The following is a 22,831-nucleotide window of genomic DNA, read 5'->3' on the forward strand; positions in this document are numbered from 1 at the left end:
TATGTAAACTTAAAATCAGAGCTGAACAGCAAATTAGATAATCCCCTAGAGCTATTGTGGACCTTGATAGTTTTCACTGGGTGTCCTGGGTGCCTTCAGACTTTCTTTGCTGACTGTGAATAGAATGTTTCAAATATATATAAAAATTTTTGCTGAAAACTTACTGGCAGAAAATAAGTTTGCTTTGCCTACAGAGAGTGCAACATGAATAACGCTGATGTAAAATTATTTGATTACTTTACTTGCTTTATTATTAGTTTTAGACGACAATTTTCAGAAGTTTATGGGAAAAGAAATCAAAGTATTTTGATCGTGTTGGTTTGATTTGCAGATTGAAATCAATTGATCTTGTTTTGGTCAATTAGATTCCTCTGAAAACTTTACCCTTGGGATTCTCAGGCCATGGAGGTGATGCCTTTCAGCTTCCCTTTCTGGAAAACCTTGGCCTGTGTATTTAAGTGATCCTTGATTGTGCATCATTGCACAAGGGAAAACACAGCATGAGATAAACAGTGTACTCATTTTTGTTTGGGAAGAGGAAGATGCTGATTTGGGGAGGTGGTTTTTAGTTAAATACAGCCCCAGTTTTAAGACAGATATTTAACAATTTTCTTCCATCTTTCATGCCCAGCCATCCTGCCAGCTGTGGATGTTGTAGGTGCTTGGTGGCGCCAGAAACATACACCCAGGCCTGACAGTCATGGGTAGAGCCCCCAGTGCCATTCAGGAGTGGCATTCAGCTGGAGAAAGTGTCACTGGGGTTTCTATGCAGTGTTAGATATCTCTGTTCAGACAACTGAGCCTTGGTCCCGGGTGTTAACCCTGAGGCAGGTCATTGGGCTGTAGTAAAAGGTTCACTGATATCCTCCTGACACAGAAGGTTCTCCACAACTGCATCCTTTGTGTCAGGATGATGGCTCAGTTGTCTTGTCTGTGCCACATGGAGTTCTCATGTGACAATTTAATTGCTCATTTATTTTAACAAACTAACGGAATAACTGCATTAGCTTCTCCTCAGATTGTGTTGCTGAGTTTGGTAGATGTAGTTGTATCTTGGTACCTTGATTCAGACATTCATCTTTCAGTACCACTATCTATCTATTTTTTTAGTTTATTTTGAGAAGTCACTATAAGGAATAGATAAAAATATTTTTCCAGCAAGTAACAATCACATGGATAGGAGCTTGTCACTGGCAGCTTTGAGTGTAGCTTGTCTTTGCCTGTTTTGACCTCAAGTGCTGAGTGTGTGGCTCGTGCTCTGACAGGGACCCACGTACAGTTCTGGCTGGAGACAGCATCTGCTGCACTTGGAGAGTGCTCCAGCACTGGAAGCCCTACGGGGAAAAGGTATCTTGTAATATGCGACAGCTTCCAAGGCTTTTTTCTTTAAAACACCTCAAAGAATTGAAGTAATTTGGGCTAATGGAAAAAAAAAAACGTTTGGCACCTGTTCTATCTGCTTCATGCCAGCACCAAAATATACATATAAAGAGGGAGCAAATGCAGGACTGATAGAAGGCTCAGGTTAATGAGAAATGGTTTGGGACAAATGATTCATGTGATTAGGGAATTAGTAGAGCTCAAAAAAAGTAATTAAAAAGGGATGAGGCTAGATACAAAATCAGGCTACAGGGTTATGAGTCACCAATATGATACAGGATGGAAATTCCTCTCTGTGCTATGGACTGAACACTCTTCCTCCCATGATATCATAGAAGAAAATAGTTTGGTAACTCTGTAATAACTTGTAATGGGCAGGAATGTGTTTTGGTTTTGTTCTTGCTTTTAATCAATATGCTTTTACGTGGTAGATGTGTGGATGTGTCCAGATTTCAGTTGTATAAAAAGCTGTTTGCAGCAGACGTTATTATAGACCTCGCTTCTTGTCATCAATGGCATATTTTCTGTAGCTTTCAGAATCTGAGTGTTGGTTTGGATATTGTATTGGAGGACACTAGAAGTCTTTCAAGTATTCTAAATAGTCTTTTAAGTGTGTATACCACAAGTCTTTCCAAGAGAGTCAGTAGGAAATCTAATTTGGGGTCTAGGAAGGTAACAGAGAAAATGAAAGTGAAGTGTTCTCATCAGAAGTTTTACACTTTTTACTAATTCTCCTAGCCTAAAAAATGCTTGATTGATTTTTTGCTCAGGAGACATGCTACTTTATTTTCTTTCATTTAAAAATAAAATCACAACTATCAACAGACCAAATATGAACATGATGGTAAAAGGAATCATTCATTCATGATATGAAAAAGAAACAGGTACTTCTAAAGAATTAAACTTTATATTGCAACTGAGAGTGCTAGATAGTCATCAAACAGAACCAAAATACTGTAAACCAGTATCTCACCCAGGGCTACAGCTGGCTGATGTGAGCTTTCTCATATTCCTAATGATTGGAAGGAGATTTTTTAAAGGAAGTTTCTTGACAAAGAAGTACAAACATTTCTCATCTTTTTCACAACTAAGAAGAAGGAAAAAAAGTCAGAAGCAGCAGCATGATTTCAGTCTTTTCACCATATGACGTATCATAAAGCTGATGAAGCACAAAGATCACAAAATGAAGAGCATCAAATCTGCCTAACAACAAAACAAAAGAACAAATTTTAATTGCACATCTCTTTCATGGACTTTCTCACTAATTATTTCAATTCCTTGGAATTTGTATCCGCTCAGATGCCAGCTTAGGCACGTGTCTAAAAAGAGCAGAAGAAAAGTGAAGACTTATACAAGTTATAAATTCACTTGCTCAGCAGTGCAGAATAGCTGATATGCATTGTAATGCATTCCCCACTTCTGTTTCATACAGTTTAAGTGTATTTAAAACTTCTATTCTGGATGAAAGAATTTTAATACTCTGTACTATGCAATAGAAAACTAAGGAGCTGAACTGCCTGGTTCTCCCTTTGCCTTTAAAAGCGTGGCCTGAGCTACAACCTGATGAAAAGCAATAAGCAAGGATGTCTTTTTTTTCCAAGAGTCCAGGATTTTTTTCCTGAAATTATTTTTCAGATTTGCAGAAAGAAACATAGCACTGCTAAAACGTAGTCTAACACACCACTTTTTCATTGTCAGGAGTGAAAAGTGGGTTTATCCACTTGAAACCATGGAGATTGTTTAGAGTAATCACAGTACAGTGATTCCAGTGGAATTTAGTAGCTGGAACAACATCTTCCTGACTGTTTTAAAATGGATTACAGTATGTTTATGATAGCACCCGGCCTGCTAGCATAGCAGTAACCTCTTGTCTCAGGCTTTGCAAAGGAGGCCTTATGGCTGCCCCCTGGGCATTGAATAGGCACCAAATGCCCCAATCTTGTGTTGTCAAGGGAAGATGGAATTAGACCATGGATGAAATACTATTGGCCATTTTTGCTATGTATTGTGTGCATGTGCACTTTAAGTGTGTCACATCTGTGTGTGGTTTGGTTTCCTACTCCTGGTAAATTTTGAAATACAGAGAGATACCACTCTTGCAGCCAAACAAGCACAAGAATAGTTGTATAGTATAAAACAATGCCTAGAAAAATATACTGGTCTGTGTTCTATTATTACAGTGTTGTTATGATGTAATACAATATTGTGTGATGTGATCATAGAAAACAGGGAATGTGTTACTGCAGAGGCCTATAACTATAGTTGAATAGGATATTGAGGTAGATAGATATATTGTTCCTGACAGTGTTCCTAGTGTAGCCCTAAAGGCACAGAGGATGGGCTTAAACTATCCTTTGAGTGCCCCATGGCAGCTAAAATCTACACGCTTGGATCATTATGCCTGGCAACAATTGCAATATCAAAGTATATGCTTATGTTTGCAGGTACTGTCTCCTGTTTCATTACAAGAGGAAGTAGGACACTTCCTCACTTAAATCCAGTTAATGGTAGTGGGCTCTTATTTTCCTTTTTCCTTTTTTTTTTCTCCTTTTGTTTGGGATCTGTGACGTTCCACCTAGCCTTTACTGAGAATGATGCTTTGTAAGAAGTGTTAGCCATGACTCATTCTCTCTTGACTCAGGGGCAAGTGTACGCCACCTCCTTCACAGGCTTCTGAAATCAGAACATTTTTGCAGAAGTGTTCTCACTTTTTCTTTGGCACTTTGTCTATTGCACAATTACTCAAGTTCTCATAATGTCAAGAAAGACACAGCAGTGCTATGTTTTAGAAAGGTGGAAAAAATAGGTACTTACTTTCCTACTGAGGGGGAAAAAGTTTTAAAATAACTTTCTGGTATTTTATTTACCCAAAGACATGCAAGGAGAAAGGGACTTCTAAAATTCCTGTGGCTATCTGTCATGATATTGTCCCCTTCACTAATCACAGACAAAGCATTGTCTTTTACCCTTCTGGAAAGCAGATTGTGGCATACCTGCTATTCATGACAAGCCAGCCAAGTGAAAGGTGATGGCTTCTTTCCATGCCCCTGTGTTTCTTCTGCTACACAGAGCTGCAGGGTTGGGAGGGATGTCACAACAGTTGTTTGTCTCCTGTGCAGAGACAACCTAGACAGGCCTCAAAGGAGCTGTCTACCTTGTTCTGCAAAGTGTCCCATGAAGAGATCCCAAAATCCATAGCCACACTGTTCCAGAGATCAGGGAGAAAGCTTTTACTAACATAGTGCTTAACTGTTCCTAGCTCTAGTGAAGGACTTTTCTGTCCTTATCCAGTGGGACTGTAGTGGGTTGGCTGTGGCTCGTCTCCCAGCAGAATGGGAGAGAAAACAGGAGGAGCAGAAGCAAGAAAACCCATGGCTCAAAATAATGACAGGGAGATCACTCATCATGTAATTTTTTATGTCAAGCAGACTCAGCTTGGGGAATTCAATTTAATTTATAGCCAGTTAATATAAATATTTAATTCTAAATCAGGTATTGGGAGACGAAAAAGAGAAACATTAAAATATTTAGGGGAAAGACTGTCTCCTCTTTTCCAGGCTTGCTTCACTCCAAGCATGTGTCCTTCTCACTACCTCACCACAGCATCACTCTTACAATCTTGTCACAGCTGCAGGTGGCAGTCAGTCCTTTTGGAGCAGCTGTGAGCAGTGCAGGGGACTGGGGTCAGAATGTCACAGTTTTTCTCTGCTGCTCCTTCCTTCTTGCACTTTTCCTGTTCTTTAGTGTGCAAATCCCTCTGGGGGTGTACCTGCTCCTCATGAAGTAGCTCCTCATCCTCATGCCATGGTTTTCTCTCATTCCCATCTCCTGCACTGTGGAGCTGGCTAGATCTGGGTGTGCCCATCATGGGGCAATCTCAGATTTTTCTCACAGCAACCACCCTGCAGCTCCCTGCTCCCAGAACCTTTCTATGGACACCCATTGGTTGATTGCTGTCCTCCATTATAGTTACATCCTATACATGAAAGATTGGTTTGTTCTTCCACAAGCTGCTTTTTTCTCCAGATTAGCTAAATATGCATCCTTCAGCCTTTCCCCATAGGTCTCCTTTTACTTTCTTTTGAATCCTTTCCATTTCATCTATGTCTTTATAATGTCATGCCTGAAGCTGGATGTAGAAGTAGGGCAAGGACTTGTCTGTCTTGGGAAAATGACATCATTGCGTCTCTTGCTTTACCGCAGACAGTTATTGCACAACAGACACATATGTTGTTGTGCTTTTGTCTGATCACAATTAATTGTCTCTGCACAGTGTTTTAAATACACGTTAATTTCTCCTTCTGAAGTACATACTAAGCACATTCTTAGTTTTGCCAATGTTGATTTTGGACAGTCTCTCCAGTTTGCCTAATTTGTCCCATTGAGTGCCTGCCATCCCCTTGGGCTTGGAGGCCTTCTCCTCTCTCATTCCCTGTTCACACAGGACCTTGTGGAGCTCCTGCAGCAGCTGACTTTGCTGTCCCTTCCCCTGCTGCTGTGCACACCTATACTCCTCTGCTACTATTTCCTAAGCACAGTGCATTCTCATGTTGGTATTTTGGACCTCCTGCTTTCCCTCACCAAGTCTTTGAGCTGCCTGTTACATCCCATACTTTTGGTTGGGCTATGAGGTTTTTTAAAAACCCCTACTTATATTTTTCTTTGCTTGTCAAATCTGTGTACAGGTAATAAATATGTTTGGAAACTCTCTCCCACACCATTTTGGAAATGATGGCTGTGTTTGGGCAAGGCTCAGACAGACTCTCAACTGCCTTTAGAAACCATGGAGCAAGTGAAGAGCATGGCTATGACATCTGCATTTTACTGAGCTCCATTTATGGTCATAGAAAAAGTCATCTAATAAAGAATTTCCATGTGTGTGTTTCAGCCATGGGAACAAAGAAGTATTTTCTTGTCGAGGAATCAAATTGGCAGTAGATTGGTTTTTGGAAAGAGGCCACAAGGATGTGACTGTGTTTGTGCCAGCGTGGAGGAAAGAGCAGTCGAGACCAGATGCTCTTATAACAGGTAAGCTCCATCTTTGCTTGTTTGTTCAGTGCTTTGCCTGGCAGGAGGGCTACTGCTCAAATGAACAAACCTTCAGCAATGAAAGGCTGTAACAGAAAGCATCTTTGGTGCAGTAATTTCATTGTCATCTATAGACAGGAAAAAGACAAAGCAATGCCCTCACAAGTCCTCCTGTTCTGATCATCTGCTTAAGTTTCCATACCATTGCTATTACTTCTTGAAGAATGTAATTGCCTTTTCTAAAATCTGCTATGTCTGTGCAGCATTAGTAGCAAAGAGGTTTGAAGTTAGTAATTTGTTGAGTATTATTTCTTGTGGAGAGCAGATTCTGCCAGGCTGGCCTGTCACTGCCCATGCTTTGGGTTATGGGAATTATCCAGACAGAAAAGGAATGGTTCCCCTCTTTGTCATTACTATTAGCAAATAGACAACTTTTGAAAATTTTAATTTTGAATATGTTTATCCTAGAAAAAAAAAATCTGATGTAGAAGTATTTATTCCTTCATCAAATTAACAGGTTCTTTGTGAAGGCTGGAGAGACATCCTCCAACTGCCCTAAAGTTGAAATAGAAAGGAATTAGGGGTTAAAAAAACCCTAGAAGTTAGAAAGAAGGAAGGATTTGTTTATTTTAGCAGGAGGGGCAACATAGCTTCTAAAAGAATACAGAAGCATGTTTTGACTGCCATGTGCATTTTCAAATATCTGGAAAGATCCTCTTAACACTTCATTCCATTTGCTTGATTGTTACTAGAATATAGCATGTTAACACAAGGAAACATCTGGAAAGCTGCTGTTACCCTGTCACCACTGGCAGTGTGGAGCCTTCCTCTTGAAGCCCTTCTCTTTTGCTGTACTGGTGTTTGGGGTGTGAGAAGAGCATTGGCTAAGAAATAAAAATTTGACCACTTCTAATTGTGACATCTGCTTGAAGTTCGTGTAGGGCTAAGGGCCCCAAAAGGTGTTTCAAGAAAGCAGCAAGGCTAGAATTGACCTAGAAATCAGTTTTTCATGTGTCATCATGGACCCTGAAAATGGGAGGAAGATCAGAGCAGGTTATTGTATCTTCTGTAAAAATATTGCATCTTCTGTTTTCCTCTAAGGATGCAGGAAACCTGTGTGCTACCAGGCATGTAAAATATCTGGTGCTGACACTCTGTTTCCAGAGATACACACCTAAAATACGCAGCCAGCTGGAGTTCTGAAAAAGCCCTAGATGACTAACATGGGGATGGTTCTAGACTGTCAGCATTCATGAGAAGCCTCTTGGACTGAACAACAGCCTCATCTTTCTTACCAGTGCCCACCAGTAATCACATGGCAGATTTTTTTTATTCTTTCTTAGCAAGGAAGAAAAAAATCACCTTCCATCTCACTATCACTCATTGGGGGGGTTGAATACAAAAAGGTTGTATTTCGTTTAAAATCGTGTGCTTTTTCTACTAAGCAAATAAATACTTGTATCAAATATATTGCCTATATGTAATATTAATGCTGTATTTCTCCCTGTTGGAATTTTTTTTTCCCAGATGGAACATGTTCCCTTGTCAAGTTTCTTATGCTACAAAACAGTTGAGTTGAGATCTTAACCATTGCTAATAGCCATGACTCATATTCACTATGCAAGCATCTGCTGTTTTAGATGTTGCCTAGTTTATTTGTGTATTTTCCCTTCATAGTTTGTCTGCTCCAAGAGTGATAGGTAGGAGAATCAACATAAGGGGTAGGGGCGCCAGTACTGGGTACAACTTCCTTCATAGCCCGAGGTCTGTCTTTCAAAGCTCCTTGGGAACTCCAGCTTCTATACAGAAAAAAGGGAAAATATAATACTTTTGGGATATGTGAGTGAAAGATTGTGTAGAACAAGGAACTACATAAAATGCTAAATATGCTTATTTAGAAGGTTGAAGAGAAGTCTGTCTGGCTTTGATACGTACTTAAATGTACATGTGTAAACCATCCAAGCAAAGATACAATCTAAACTATTACTGGTGTTAACAAAAAAACCCAAACCAAAACAAACAACCACAATTTTTGCTGTTGGTTACAAAATTACATCAGATGCCTTTCTGGGGAATGCTGTTAATATTTGTGGAGAACCTGCTTGTACAGAATATGGGTTTTCTAGTCCTTGTGGGTACCCTCTTCTGTTGATGGGCAGAGACTTTCATGAGACTGTCCCATTAATATGAGCTACTGGAATTCTTTCAAAAGATGTTTCTTGCTGGGTTCTACCAAGGATCTTAGTTACGGGAAAACTGTGGCTGTACTTGGGTATAGTCTTTGTATTCAGTGGTGTTTAAAATGACCCCTTTAGCCAGAGGAGTTTTGCACAGGTATTTTGATAAAATAGCTCTTCTTTTGAGCCACAGGAACATGAACAAGGTCCCCTGTGTTGGTCTTAGAGATATGGTGTGGAGCAGGAGGCTTTGATTTGTTTTTGAAAGTATTGGCAGCTGACTTCTGACTATAAGTTCAGATATCATATATGGACTATAACATATGAAACATTTTTAGTCCTACATGCTTGGATTTTCTTCCTCAAGTCTAATATCTTTAGAGGCTAAACAAACTTTTTTTTTTCTTTCTTGTTTGGCTTTTGATTCTTATTCCTTGTAGATCAAGAAATCTTGCGTAAATTGGAGAAGGAGAAGATTCTTGTGTTCACTCCGTCCCGGCGCGTGCAGGGGAGAAGGGTGGTGTGCTACGATGACCGATTCATAGTGAAGTTGGCCTTCGAGTCAGATGGCATCATTGTCTCCAATGACAACTACAGGGATCTAGCTAATGAAAAGCCAGAATGGAAGAAGTTCATAGATGAACGCTTGTTGATGTATTCTTTTGTTAATGACAAGTAAGTCATTCTGTCTTTACATGTGCCACTGAAATAATTGAAGAAAGGACAGTTTGAAGATTTATACAAATTTTTTATCTTACACCCAGATCATTAGGTATATGTAGGAAAACAGGAGGAATAGTCAATCATAAATTTGGTCTTCTGATTAGAAGTACTTGAAACTGTTTTTGTAGCAACATTTTTATTTACATTTATTTACATTTATGTTATTTTTATGCTATTTTTTCCTCTTTGGTGTATGTCAATGTATATTTGATGTATGCTATGGTATAATATTCCAGCTCTGTTGAGATACTGAACCAACATTTCTGAGTGCCTGTGGTTAGACTCCTAAGTCCTAGAGTCATAGAAGAACCCAAATTGGAATGAACTTCAGGGGATCTGTAGTTAGATACATCTATAGTAACTCTACCCCAGCCTACAGATCCACTGCAGTTACTGCTGGTGTCTTTGTGTAGTGGGAGGCACTCAGTGCTCCCCTAAGCAGGCACTTGTGTTGAGGTGCTTGAATGCTGATGCAAGAATCCTAGGCCATGAGCACAGTTTTGCAAAGCTAGTAGCAGTGTTTTAAGAAATGGCTGCCTGTATTGCACCCTTACTTTTGAATTCGGGATGGGTTATTTGCAGCCCTGCTCTGCCACAAAGCATCAGCTGATGTGGACCAAAGGTGTCTGTAGCAGTCTAGAGGTGTCCACGCAGTCTGTTCCTGTGACCCACCTCTAAGGCAGTACCTGCAGCAGAAAGGTGGCTTTCCAAAACTGCTCTTGAGGTTCCCAGATTTAAAAACATCAGGATGGCAGGTTATGGTGTAGCACAGTTATAAGGTTCTTGGTCATTGCATGAGAAATATGAAAAGGCTTGTTTGCTTCCATAATACTTTGTTCTTTCTTTGTAGATTTATGCCTCCTGATGATCCTCTTGGCCGCCATGGTCCAAGTCTGGACAATTTTCTTAGGAAGAAGCCTATTGTGCCAGAGCATAAGAAGCAACCATGTCCATATGGTAATTTGATTTAATCCATAAATTTTTATGGACTGGGACTGGGGACCAAGATCCTGCTTTATTTTAACACTGCCAAAACTGTTTAAAACTCTTTGACATTGGTTTTAATGTTGTTGTCTTAGCCTGAGATGGGTTGAAATGCTGGGCTGATGGTGGAAACTGAAGCAATTTTTTCATGTGCTACTTAAAAAACATTTCTGTCTACTAGTTGAACTAAAGGAGCAACTTAATTAATCATTCATTAGAATAAATCCATATCAGCACCTAAATTCTGCAGGTTCCAGGAGCCCTTTTCTAATGTTATGAGATATTGAGGTTTTCTTCCAGAGAATTAATTGAGCTATCTGAAGTTTAGCTACTGAGCATTCCTACAGGCATCTTGACTGAGCGGAAACCTGCTGGCCTTACGGCTGTGGGACTTCTCAATTAAGTTTTCTCTCTGTATATTGCCTTGGCTCAACACAGCAGGTACAGCCTCCCTGGCAGTGCCACATCCAGCTCAAAACGTGGCTGGTAGTGTTGGTCTGCATTCCCAGAGTACCAGCTGCAGGGCATTACCATCACCTCTTTTTTCCCCACAAAACAGGAGAGATAAGCTCTTAGAGCACACCCTGTGTTGCACAAAGCCAATCTTGTTTGCAAGATCTTTCAAATCAACAGTAAAACTTCAAATGAGGGACATTTCTGTTACTGGACAGCTAACAGATTTTGTTTGAAGTTTTTAAAATCTGATTATGTTTGTATTAATAGGGAAGAAATGTACTTATGGACACAAATGCAAATACTATCATCCAGAAAGAGGAAATCAGCCTCAGCGATCTGTAGCTGATGAACTTCGTGCCATGTCTAGAAGCACAGCAGTCAAAACTACGAGTGAAGGAGGACTGGTGAAAAGCAATAGCGTTCCCTGTAGCACTAAAAGCGAGGGCACTTCAGAGCTGAAGCGCGCTGCTCCAAAGAGGCAATCGGATCCTAGTATAAGGACTCAAGTCTATCAGGACTTGGAGGAAAAGCTTCCCACCAAAAACAAATTGGAAACCAGGTCTGTACCTTCTTTAGTTAGCATACCAAGTTCCTCTGCTGGAAAACCCCAAAGTACTGCACCTTTAACTAACGGCCTTCCATCTGGAGTTCATTTCCCACCTCAGGATCAAAGACCACAGGGACAGTATCCTACAGTGATGATGGCAACCAAAAATCATGGAACACCAATGCCTTATGACCAGTATCCAAAATGTGAGTCTCCGGTGGACGTAGGGTATTACTCTATGCTGAGTGCGTATTCAAATCTCAGCATATCGGGACCGCGTAGTCCCGAGAGGCGCTTCTCCCTGGACACAGATTATCGGATTAGCTCTGTAGCTTCTGACTGCAGCAGCGAGGGGAGCGTCAGCTGTGGCAGCAGCGATTCCTACATGGGTTACAGCGACCGCTCCTACATGAGTTCTCCTGACCCACAGCTGGAGGAGAACTTGAAGTGCCAGCACATGCACGCCCACGGCCGCCTTAACGCTCAGCCCTTCCTGCAGAGCTACCACGAGCCCCTGGCTCGAGTGCAGAGCTACAGTCATGAAGAACCAAAGCACCACCACAAATCTCCCATTCCGTACATGGCTGTGCATCTGCAGCACCCAGCAGTTGGTGCTCGTTCCAGCTGTCCCAGCGAGTACTCCGCGCCTCAGGGCTCATCTCATTCGAAGGCGCTGCACCTGGGGAGAGCCCTGGTGTCCACGAGGATAGACAGCATCTCAGACTCACGCTTGTACGAAAACTCCCCCTTAAGACACAGGAAGCCTTACTCTGGCCAGGAAGGGCTGGGAGGTTGGGATAGGCAGAGTTACGGCATGGATGCCTACGGCTACCGCCAGACGTACTCCTTGCCCAGCAACCCCACGCAGCCGTGCTACGAGCAGTTCGCCTTCCAAAGCCTTCCCGAGCAGCAGGAGCAGCCCTGGCGCATCCCTTACTGTGGAATCCCCCCGCAAGACCCCCCAAGGCTCCAAGACACCCGGGAGAAGGTTTACATTAACCTCTGCAACATCTTCCCCCCCGATCTCGTGCGGATGGTGATGAAGAAGAACCCTCACGTGACGGACGCTCAGCAGCTCGCTGCTGCCATCTTAGTGGAGAAATCTCAGCTAGGTTATTGAGAGATGGCGCATCTTTGTGGTGTCTCGTAGTTTTCAGCTCAGCTCTAAGGCTGAGGGAGGTTTGCTACAATAGCATTTCGGATCTCCTTCTCAGCAAGGAGGTTATATAGTAATCCGTTTATGTGAAATACTGTATCATGGAGTCTGTATGTATAGCCCCATGCATTGGAAGTACCAGATAAGTTTTGTGTTCTAGTTTGAAATTTTCTAAATGGCTATTTTCACATCTGGAGGATGTTCCAGTTTAAATTAATATATATATATATATATATATATATAAAAAATCTGTGGTCTCTGGTTATAATCTTTGGTGCATCAGGGGTTTATATGCAGCACTTTCTTATCATTGTTACATTTTGTTGGGATTTTTAGTTTTGTTTTTTAACTTGCTGGATGCTTATCCTTGGGCTGTGAGATATTAACCTGCAGAATGAGGATTTTGCTACTTCTGGCAGGGAATTTTCAAGCCAATTTTCAAGCCAAGTTTCTGAACTTTTTAAACCACCACGTGTATGTCTGATGTATGTTTGTTTGTTTTTGTGAGCTTTTCTGTGCTGTAATCACCTGTTTGTAGAAAACAAAGATTTCCTACAGCAGTGACTTCATTTTTTGAAAAAAATAACTAAGTTACCAGTTAACAGTGAAATGGGTAACAATATATTGGTAATTTATAGTATGGCACTTTTTGTTGCTTTCTTTGTTTTGCCTAAATAGTTACATGTTTTTGTTGATGCAGTCAATTAGTAAGATCAGATGCAAACAGAGTGGAAAAAGATTTTTTTTTTAATTATTTATGGATATGTTAAAAGCCTTATTGCCTGATTTTCAGAGGTACTGAGAATTTGCACCCCCCTTGGAAGCTAAGAGAAACTGCAAATGCTCAGAACCATCCCAAGCCAGGCTGCCCTGTTTCAGTTCCTGTGTGTTGTTACCCAGCTCTGTGTATCTCTGGTCAATAGATGGGGACCTGAAATCGTAGGGCCCTGTTTAGTTGTTTTATATGTTTTTCTTTTGTATTGCTGCACAACTGTACTGGATAAAATATGCTTTTCATAAAGTATTTACCTGTTTTTAAATGAATTTAATTATCTCAATGCAAGTTTTGTATTTAAGATACTGTTTGATTTTTCTTGCTATTTATCAAGGCCGGCCTGAAAAAGTTTTGTGTGTTCAGGATATGCAACATTTATTATCTGCACTATGGTAATGATATTGTAGCTCAAAATAATAACTTAAACTTTTTTTTTTTTTTTTTTTTTTTTGGCTGGGGAGGGGAGGGTGGTGGGGAGAGAAGATACCATATGTGTTCCTGGAGTTAGTTTTTCGCTTTTTGCATTGTGTAGGCCCGATTCTTGCCACAAATAGTGTAGTTTTAGAAACAGACGAGCCAAGTCTGTTTTAGCATTAGTAAGGGATATTTCTGGTTTAAAGTCATGGGTTTTACTAGCACCTCTTAAGCTTTTATATATATATATAATATATATGAAAAATAGAAATAGTTTTTGCAATTGATGTCAGATGTACTTCCATGACACCATCAGTTGCCAACAGTTTTAGGTTTCCATCCATTGCAATGATGTTCAGTGTTAAAAAAATGTCACTCGTTTACACTATTACAGCTGATAATTTTGGTACATTTGCTGGAGTTTTAAGTAAGGCCCTGAAGAACCAGAAAGTACCTTTTACTGTTGATACAAATTGTATCTTTTTAACTGAGAACTATTTTGATTTGTAGATTAGAAACACAAATGTAAAATTATAACTAGTCTTTTGGGCAACATTTTATCCCTTATTTAAAAATTAGAGATTTCAGACATAGAATAGATTTAGGCAAGTAAAAGTAGGTATTTATTTAGGTGTCTGTCTCAATTTCACATACTAAAACAAAAAATAGACTATTGGCATCTTCTTCCTTCTAAAATCTTTGTAGTGGGAACTCACTAAAATAAAGGTAAAATGCTGCCTGAAAATGATGTCCAAGCACCTTTGAATACGAAGACATTTTCACTACTTGTGTGACACCATGTGTTGCAGCAAGTAGGGTTTGGGTATACAGTAAATGCTTCTAAAGAGCATTGTGCTATAGACATATCCAATAATCTGAACCATGTTCAGCAAACCAATTCAGGACGTGGTGCTCCTGCAGCTTCCACTGCTGGAGTGCTGCAGGTTCTGCCATTGCCTGTCCCCATGGCATGGCCAGAGGGGCTCTACACCATCTGTCCTGCGTTGTCTGTTCAGGGAGAAGACCTCTTCACCTGTGGCAACAGTTTTTCCCTGGATTTGGTTGGTCACCATCTGTAGAGCATGTTTTAATGTAGAGATTGATGCAGCGCTGATGCTGAGGTTTGGACTGGGAAATGGGTCTCATCTTAGTTGTATGCTAAGAATTGTTTAAACTGAATTACACTGAAGTACTACACCATAGTGTAGATGCAGCTGTTTTAATAATGCAGTTATTGTGTTTGTGGTTTTAATGGATTTCTACGTTTATTTTTTATGTAGGTATTTACTTCTGCCAAAAGTTCAATTCCTTTAAGCATGAACTGAAAGGTGCATATGTAATAGAAGTGTTTTGTGGCTTTTCCTGTGGTGTGGGCACCAGGCTGCTCCTGCCATGCACATGTCACAGTCTGGCCTAGAGCAGGGGCTCAGCAGGCTTAGCCACTGGGATATCCATGTGAGGAGCTGCCCAGGCCTGAGTTACCAGTGTCCATTGCCTCTGCACACAGCCAGGGCACACACCACCCAAAGGGTGGTGATCCCTAGGGAATTCTTGTGATATATTCTGTGCTTTGCACCCAAGCACTGAAAATGCTTTAAAAATACAAGAGCAGGAGTAATTTGGTGGATTTTAATGTTGTGCAATGATGTGCTAGTTCCCCTTAGACTCGCTTATGTTGGGTAAAGAAAATTTACTGTAGACAAAATGTTTGCCTTGATACTTCCTTTTGTTTTGCTGTGGTAACAGATGGAGGAATTGTGTGTGAACATCTCCTTAATGAGATCAGTCTGTATATGTAACAACTTCTGAAAAGTACACCAGTAACAAACATGGATGCAGTGATTGATACTGGTCAAATACTACCTTTGTCTATGTAATTGCATTGATGCAAATAACTGAGCTGTAACCTCCCATGATCCTTAAATAGCAGAGGTAATTCAGTGATGCTGTCTTGGCCCCAGCTGAGTGCCAGAGATGGAATGAAGGATTTAGTACCTTCAAGTTAGAGCTGTCCCTCAGCTAAGAAGAGGGCAAAAGTTCCCTTTGTCTTCAGTACTTGAGAGTTGTTTTGCTACTTAGCAGAAACTCTGTATTTTTGGATAAAATCCCAAGCTGTTACAACTGCATCAGTAATAGTATGTTGATATACAGTATTTTTAATGCACATACATTAGGCATCTCCTCACAACTGTTTTCAATACAACATGTTGCAAATACTTAAGAGTTTTTAAGTATGTCCTGTAGGTAACTAACTTGGAGCTAAATATACCCAGGCTATGACAGTATTAATCACTTTGTTGTTTTTTATTTTTTCAAATATGTGTAATATATATATATATTTGTATATATACACACATACATTTGGCAGGTGGGTTTAAGATACTGCTAATGGTCTGAGGTAAGATCATACCTTTCCAGGTGTCCCATTTTCTTTGGTATGTCTGAATTGTAGCTTGGTCCTGCATTGCGGAGTAGCTCTGGGGAGAGCCAAAAGCCTGATGTGTTCATGTGACACCAAAAAGAAACAGCGAGGAGGGCTGGGGAAGCCCTCGAAGGAGACTCCTGCAGCCTCGGCGGGTGCGGATGTAGCTGAGATGTTGATGAACTTCTGCTGTGAAAGTTGTAGCTAGTGGGGAACACCATCCCAAAAATATCCAAGCTGCCAGTGTAAACCAGAGTACCTCACTTGGAAGGGGGCCCTGGGGGCGTTTGCCCCAGCAGGGAGAGCGCAGAGGACTGAGTGCCTTGGGGGAGAAATACTGCAGCATCTTGCCACAGTAAGAGACTACCAAAACATTTACCAGCTTTATCAGTTGATGGTTTGACCAAGGTATTTTCAATGTGTAGAGCTTGAAAAATGAGACACAATGCTTTCCTACTCTCTGGGGCATTTAGAAAAATACCCAACTGACTTTTCATCGCTACTGAAAATTTAAAATACTGTGCAATTAAAAAGACCGTTAAAAAAAAAAACAACCTTAGAAATTATTTATTTTTATTTACAGTGTGACTCGCTAATTTATTCCTTGCATTATAAGGCCATGGTGGAATGCTGTTTGTTGAAGTTTTTTTATCATAGGAACTAAAACTGCTGAGAAGAAAAACCAATAGATTTAAACTTAAAATTCTATGGCCTTGTTTTGTTTTCTGTAAAAGGGCTGAGGTTTTATAAATGTCAAATCACATGTTTTATATACTTTGTAAATTTTAGAGAGGCATAGTTTAAGAATATTGTTCAAATTAAATATGTTTGGGCACATTGTTTAGGCTAATCATGTAACTGAACCTAGAATCACCTGTATTAAATGGTTTTTCCAGCTAACGTTTTGCTCGGTAACACGAGAGATGTTCAAATTTCATCTTCAGATGTTCTAGAATACATTTCTTAAGGCTTCATCAGAAGCTGCTGACCTAGGCACCCAATCACCTAGGAGATGCACATTTGCATGGGAAGCATCCTGCAGAGTGCTGGGTTTTCCTTGCCATGCAGTACAGGGAGATGTGCTGGTGCATATCAAGTCTCACAGATGTTTATAGAGGCACTACCAAATACCATGTGTGGTTCATAGTTATCAGTGTGCTTGAAATAATTTTCCACCTTCCATTTTCAGGTCTTAAAGGGTTGTCATAACTTGTGCTTGGAGTGTTCATCGCTCTGTCTACCCTTTAAGCTAAATGATTGCAATAGTTCTCATTCCCTCACACACATGGGAGGGCCCAGTCTCCCAAACACCAGCACCTACACCTGACTTCAGCAGAAGCAGAGGTGTGGGCTGGTTCAGTGGTGTGAGAGAACCTGAGTCAGACCTGTGTGTGTAAGTGCATCTGGGCTGGACCATGAGCTGGAGAGCCGCCTCCTCCCAAGCACAGGGGAGACCTCACTGGTGCTGACAGGTCATTCAGCCAGGATTGCCCTTTGCAGGCTTTGGGAACACCTACAAACCAAATTTACTTAGATGTTTAAGCACATCCATCCTCTCTTTTTCAAAGTATAACAATCTACTCTTTGCCTTATAAAACAAAACCTCTCTGCTTTTTTTTGTAGAACAACCCATTTTCTTTTGGGTTTTTCTAAGATAAATTAACCATGTGAGATTTTCTCTCAGATAAATTAACCATGTGAGATTGGCTGGTTCATTACTTTTTATTTATCTAAATGACATTCTTAATGAAACTGAAATTTAAGAACTGCTTTCCCAGCATACAGTAGAGTATCCTGTGAGGAAGCAATGCAGGTACAGCAGCAATAATTATATTTTGTAGCTCTTTTCCAGGTCATTATCTCTGTATTTGTGTTGAGTAGGTGAGATTTTAATATTGTCCTGAAGTCCACTGTGGCAAAACCATTAGCTAAAAATAATGTTTGGGCTACTTGATAAAGCAATTGTCAAACTGGCTCTTCATTCCCTCACTGGTTGTTCTGTATTGTTTCTGTGATGTGACTGTTCACATCTTAAAACCACCTCTAAACCATACAAATAACCATGTACATGGATTCTGCTTTTAGAGAAAAAAATAAAGATTCATTTTCCTCATTGATGGGCTGGTTTTGTTTCATAAGAAATCTCTAGAGCAGTTAGCAGTGAGTTATAGACAGCTTTGTGTTCCTACGTGCACAAAACCTGCAACAAAACTGCTCACTTTGAGTAAACTGGAACAGTTTCAGAAATAGAATCATAGAAAGGTTTGGTTTAGAAGGGACCTCAGAGATCATCCAGTCCCAACCCCCTTGCCATGGGCAGAGACACCTTTCACTGGACTTGGTCAGCCTGGCCTTGGACATCACCAGGGATGGGGCATCCACAGCTTCCCTGGGCAACCTGTTCTAGTGCCTCACCACTGTCACTGTGAAGAATTCCTTCCTAACATCTAATCTAAACCTATTTTATTTTAGTTCAAAACTGTTGCCCTTTGTCCTGTATGCCCATACAAAGAGACCAACTCCCTCCTTTCTGTAATCCTACTTAAGATCCTAGAAGGTGCTGTAAGGCCTCCTGGGAGCCTCTCTTCTCCAGGCTGAACAAACCCAACTCTCTGGGCTGTCTTCACAGGGGAGATGCTCCAGCCCTCTGATCATCTCTGTGCCTCTCTGCACCTGCTCATACAGGTGAGCTGAGGACCCAGAGCTGGATGCAGCAGCATTGCAGGTGGGCTCTCACAAGGGCAGGATCCTCTCCCTTGCCCTGCTGCCCACAGGCAGGATACAAGTGGCTTTCTGGCCTATGAGGCCACGTTGTTGACTTGTGTCCAGCTTTTCATCCACAAGCAACCCCAGATCTCCACAGGGCTTCTTTCAATAAGTTCTCCTGGTCTGTACTCGTGTCTAAGGTTGCTCTGACTTACCTTGCACCTGGACTTGTTGAACTTCCCTCTGGATGGCCTCCTATCTTCCAGGTATATCAGCTGTACCAGCCAGTGTGGTGCCACATGCAAACTTGCTGAGGGTGCTGTCAGGATCTTTAAGAGCGCCAGTCCCAGGACAGAGCCATGAGGGACACCACCCATCACCAGCCTCCACCTGGACATTGACCGCAAACCTCCGGCTGCACCAATCCAGCCAATTCCTTATCCTCTGAACAGAGCAGCCATCAAATACACATCTCTCTAATTGAGAGAGAAGGGTGTCACATGGGACCATACATAAACATGTATGATTATAGATTATCAGTTCACTTCTAATGTAGTAATTTGTACTTACTAGGCTCTTTCCCTTCATTCTGCTTACCAAGAAAAAAGGCTCTGGCGTTAAGAAGACACATCACTCATTTATAGTGGCAAATTTTGGACTTAGACATTGTGCCAGTGGACCTACTCTCGTTTTAGGTACTCCTCCATATTTATTTGTCTTCCATTGCATAATTGTTAGTGTGGCCTAACTCTGGATAGTGCAGGGGTAAATAGAGCAGAATAGAATTTAGAATAGAATGGTTAAGAACTATTCTAGTGAGTGCAAAGATTTCATTTTTCTGATCTGCTGCTGGACACTGAGTACCCCTGTTGCCTTCTTGTCAGAACTCAGGCTGGGGCAGTGCTGGGCCTGGTGCTCCCATTGCCTCCAGCTCAGCTGAGCCCTTATAGTCTCCACATGGAAACACATAATTTTTTCTGAATTACACAGTTTGAATTGTCACAGCTACTTTTCATTAAATCAGTGCTTGGAGCTTCAGCAGATAGGAATCTGAGTGGATGATCACACCTCTGGTGGAAAGAGATGGATTGATGGTGTGAGATAGGTTTCCTTGGCTGCTGATCGGCACAGCCCAGAGCTGCTGGTTCCTTTGGCCAGGTGCTTAAAGTCTCTAAAGTATTTTTGTTGTGCCTCCACATGATGGATCCAGAAACCTTCTATTTGCAGTAGATGATAAAATCAAATAACATCTCCTTTAATTCCTTATTACTTTTAAAAGTCATATTATTCACCTGGCAAGAAAATGCAATTTCAGAGGGCAAAAATCCCTCAAAGCACAAGTAAAGGATGGGTTCACTTTATGGGCTTAGAGCTATGAATTGCTTCTTCTGCATTTCCAGGCTAAGCAGAGCTGCCCCAAGGCCCTGTCTCCCAACGTCTCATGATGCTCTGTCCTGCTTCACTTGCTCTGCAGCCTCCACTCCAGCAAGTTAAGAAGATGTGTTACTTTCCCTGCAAGTCCCTATTCTCTCAAAGGCATTGCTTAGGGCAAAAGAAAAGGAAAAGCCACATCATCAGTTTCAGATGCAGAAGAAACTAACAGTGCTGCTGACACTGTGCTGTTCCAAAGCTCAGAGCTGTAACTCCTGAGAGCTGAGGAGCAGATGGTGGGGTTGGGTGGATAACCAAAAACAGCCATCAGCTCATGGTTCCTGCAAAGAGTGAGAGGTAGCAGGGCCTGGGGCATGTCCAGAGTTTGGACTGTAAGACCAGTATAAAATGGAATGGACAGATTATCACCTGATATTATATTCTCTGTTACTAAGTTTTTTGGCACACTGAAGCTATTTCCTAAAAAATAGCTGCTCACTTTCCTGACTCTCAGCTGTAGGAGGCTCCAGTTCTTGAGCTATGGGATGCTGGCTGACCATCATGCTTCTCTCTCTTGCAAGGGGGCCAAGCATCCCCAGAGCCCAGCTTCCAGCCACAAGTGGTTGTAAAGATCACCCACTCTGTTCCACACAAGGTGTTCAGCAGCAGCAGCAGCAGTGTTAAACCCTGAGGGAAGGGCAGTAGAAGTGCTGTGGCTGATCTTGACCAATGAACTGCTTTAAACATCCGTATTCCAGCTGTAACTCTTGTCTTCAGTGAGACCTCACAGCCACTACCACACTTACACTCATTCCTCATTTGGGAAGAAACTGCTGTGCTGGATAATTAGGAGTTACAAAGCCACAATTGTGATTTGCCACATCCCTAAACTTGCTGGTGTCTTCATAGGTGATTTGCTGGCACAGGATGGATTTCAGTTTTTCAGATTGTTTCAAGAATACCAGCTAAACTAGTCTTTTTTTTTTTTTTTTTTTTTTCCTCAAAACATCAAGCTGCTGGTGTTTGTATAATCTGGTATGGTCTCTTTGGATGGTGCTTCTACCACCACCTGAGGCTTCTCCTCTGTAGCTCTGCTTTCTCCCTTGGGCTGATCAAGGACCGTGAGTTTCCCCAATTCAGTCAATTCTCTAAATCCCCTGAGATCTGCCCACATCACCTGCAGGGCAGGCCTAGAGACTCTGTCACCAGTTTACAAATTGCTCTAGCAAAAGCTGTAACAAAATGCCCCGTGAGCCTGGCAGGCATCACAGCAGCCCTTGATGCAGGTTGAAGTGTTGTGACACTGGAGATGAAAGGGCTCTGTCACTCATCCTGGAGCTGAAACCTGAACTTGGAAACCTGCATGACCTTGCCTGGAGAAGCTGGGGAGAGGCTGCTGCACAAACACACAGGGATGCTCCCTGAAAGACCATTTCCAAGCAGGACAAAATGTCACTGAGCTGCTCTGGGCAGCATCCTCCAGCCTCACCGGATCTTTGAGCTCATTCTGTGCTGAAGAAATGGAAAGAAATGGAAAGGACATTTAGAGATTTGGTGTCCCGCTGCATAAAGTGCCCCCTTTGCTGTAACTGTGAAGAAAAAGCTGGCACAGAACTGGGCCCATTCCGAGCACGTGCAATAAACACCAGCATCACCCTGCTCCTCAGTGTCACAGCAGAGCACCTGTACTCAGTAACCTCAGCACCCAGTCCTGGGACACCTGGCCTGGCAGAGCCAGCAGCACAAGTGTTGGAAAGGCTTGAAGCTGCCTCCACCATCCAGCCAGCTTTGTCACACACCCTGTCTCACTCAGCCTTCCCAGCAGGCTCCCACAGTCCTACAACCAGCACCAGGAAGGAGCTGCTGCTGTGCATTTCCCTGCACATCCCTGGGGACATGTCCAACCCAAAAGCCTGTTCAAGGAGAGCTTGGGAGAAGCTTCATGCTGAGGAAGACCTGCATAAATCCAGCTTGTAGGAGACCCAGAGATCAGTCCTCCCTGGGGTTCTGCAGGGCAGGACAGGGGTGGCTTGAGGAGCAGGGGTGTCCCACTCCCAGCATGGTCACCAGTCAGGTGCTGGGACACAGGTGAGCACTCGGTGGCAGTGGTGCAGAAGATGTTCTGGTGCCACTCCATCTGATGGTCTCTATAGCAACAGTCAGGCTTTTTCTTTCCTAGCTGATCTGCCAGGAGCAGCAGGTAGATATGACAGAAATTCAACGCTGCTATTAATTTACATGAGCTGGGTGAAGCGTAAGCAAGAGGAGTGTGGGGGATAAGGAGCTGGCAATGTTCTCCAGGCAGGTTCCTTACGCCAGCCAGGCTCACCTTACAGAGATCCCCAACTGCACCCTGGAACAAGAACTGCAGCAGTGCTTTGGGTGACCCAACATTCCAGCCCTTGGGAAGTGGCCTGAAAGGGGGAAAATTGCTTTGGGGTCTGGCCAGGGTGCCTGGGAGAAGGAATTTTTGGGTTTCATGTAGCTCTACAAAACTTTCAGGCATGCACAAACCTGGATTTTAACTTATGTTTTACCAGTTTCAGGAATAGAAAGTCTATTTTCCCTGGTGGGGGAAAAAGAAAGTGAACTGAATTCAGTGGCAGAACTGCCTGTCTCAGGCAGTGTTTTGCTAGCTGCTCTCCCACTGCAGCCACCTCCAGCAGTTGTTGGGGACTCTGGCATCAGTCAC

At 42.1% G+C, this 22,831-nt stretch overlaps 1 protein-coding gene across 1 annotated transcript in view; it reads left to right on the forward strand.

Annotated features, from left to right (window-relative positions):
• Window positions 1-12,639, forward strand: part of ZC3H12C (zinc finger CCCH-type containing 12C) — a 37,790-nt gene extending 25,151 nt beyond the window's left edge. The window contains exons 3-6 of the mRNA XM_066570876.1: window positions 6,269-6,408; window positions 9,026-9,260; window positions 10,159-10,265; window positions 11,016-12,639. Coding sequence (XP_066426973.1) covers window positions 6,269-6,408; window positions 9,026-9,260; window positions 10,159-10,265; window positions 11,016-12,415 — 1,882 coding nt within the window. The 3' untranslated portion in view covers window positions 12,416-12,639. The remainder of the gene's footprint in view (window positions 1-6,268; window positions 6,409-9,025; window positions 9,261-10,158; window positions 10,266-11,015) is intronic.
• Window positions 12,640-22,831: the final 10,192 nt, after the last annotated feature.

Source organism: Molothrus aeneus, chromosome 2 (genome assembly GCF_037042795.1).
Source record: "Molothrus aeneus isolate 106 chromosome 2, BPBGC_Maene_1.0, whole genome shotgun sequence".
Taxonomy (NCBI): domain Eukaryota; kingdom Metazoa; phylum Chordata; class Aves; order Passeriformes; family Icteridae; genus Molothrus; species Molothrus aeneus.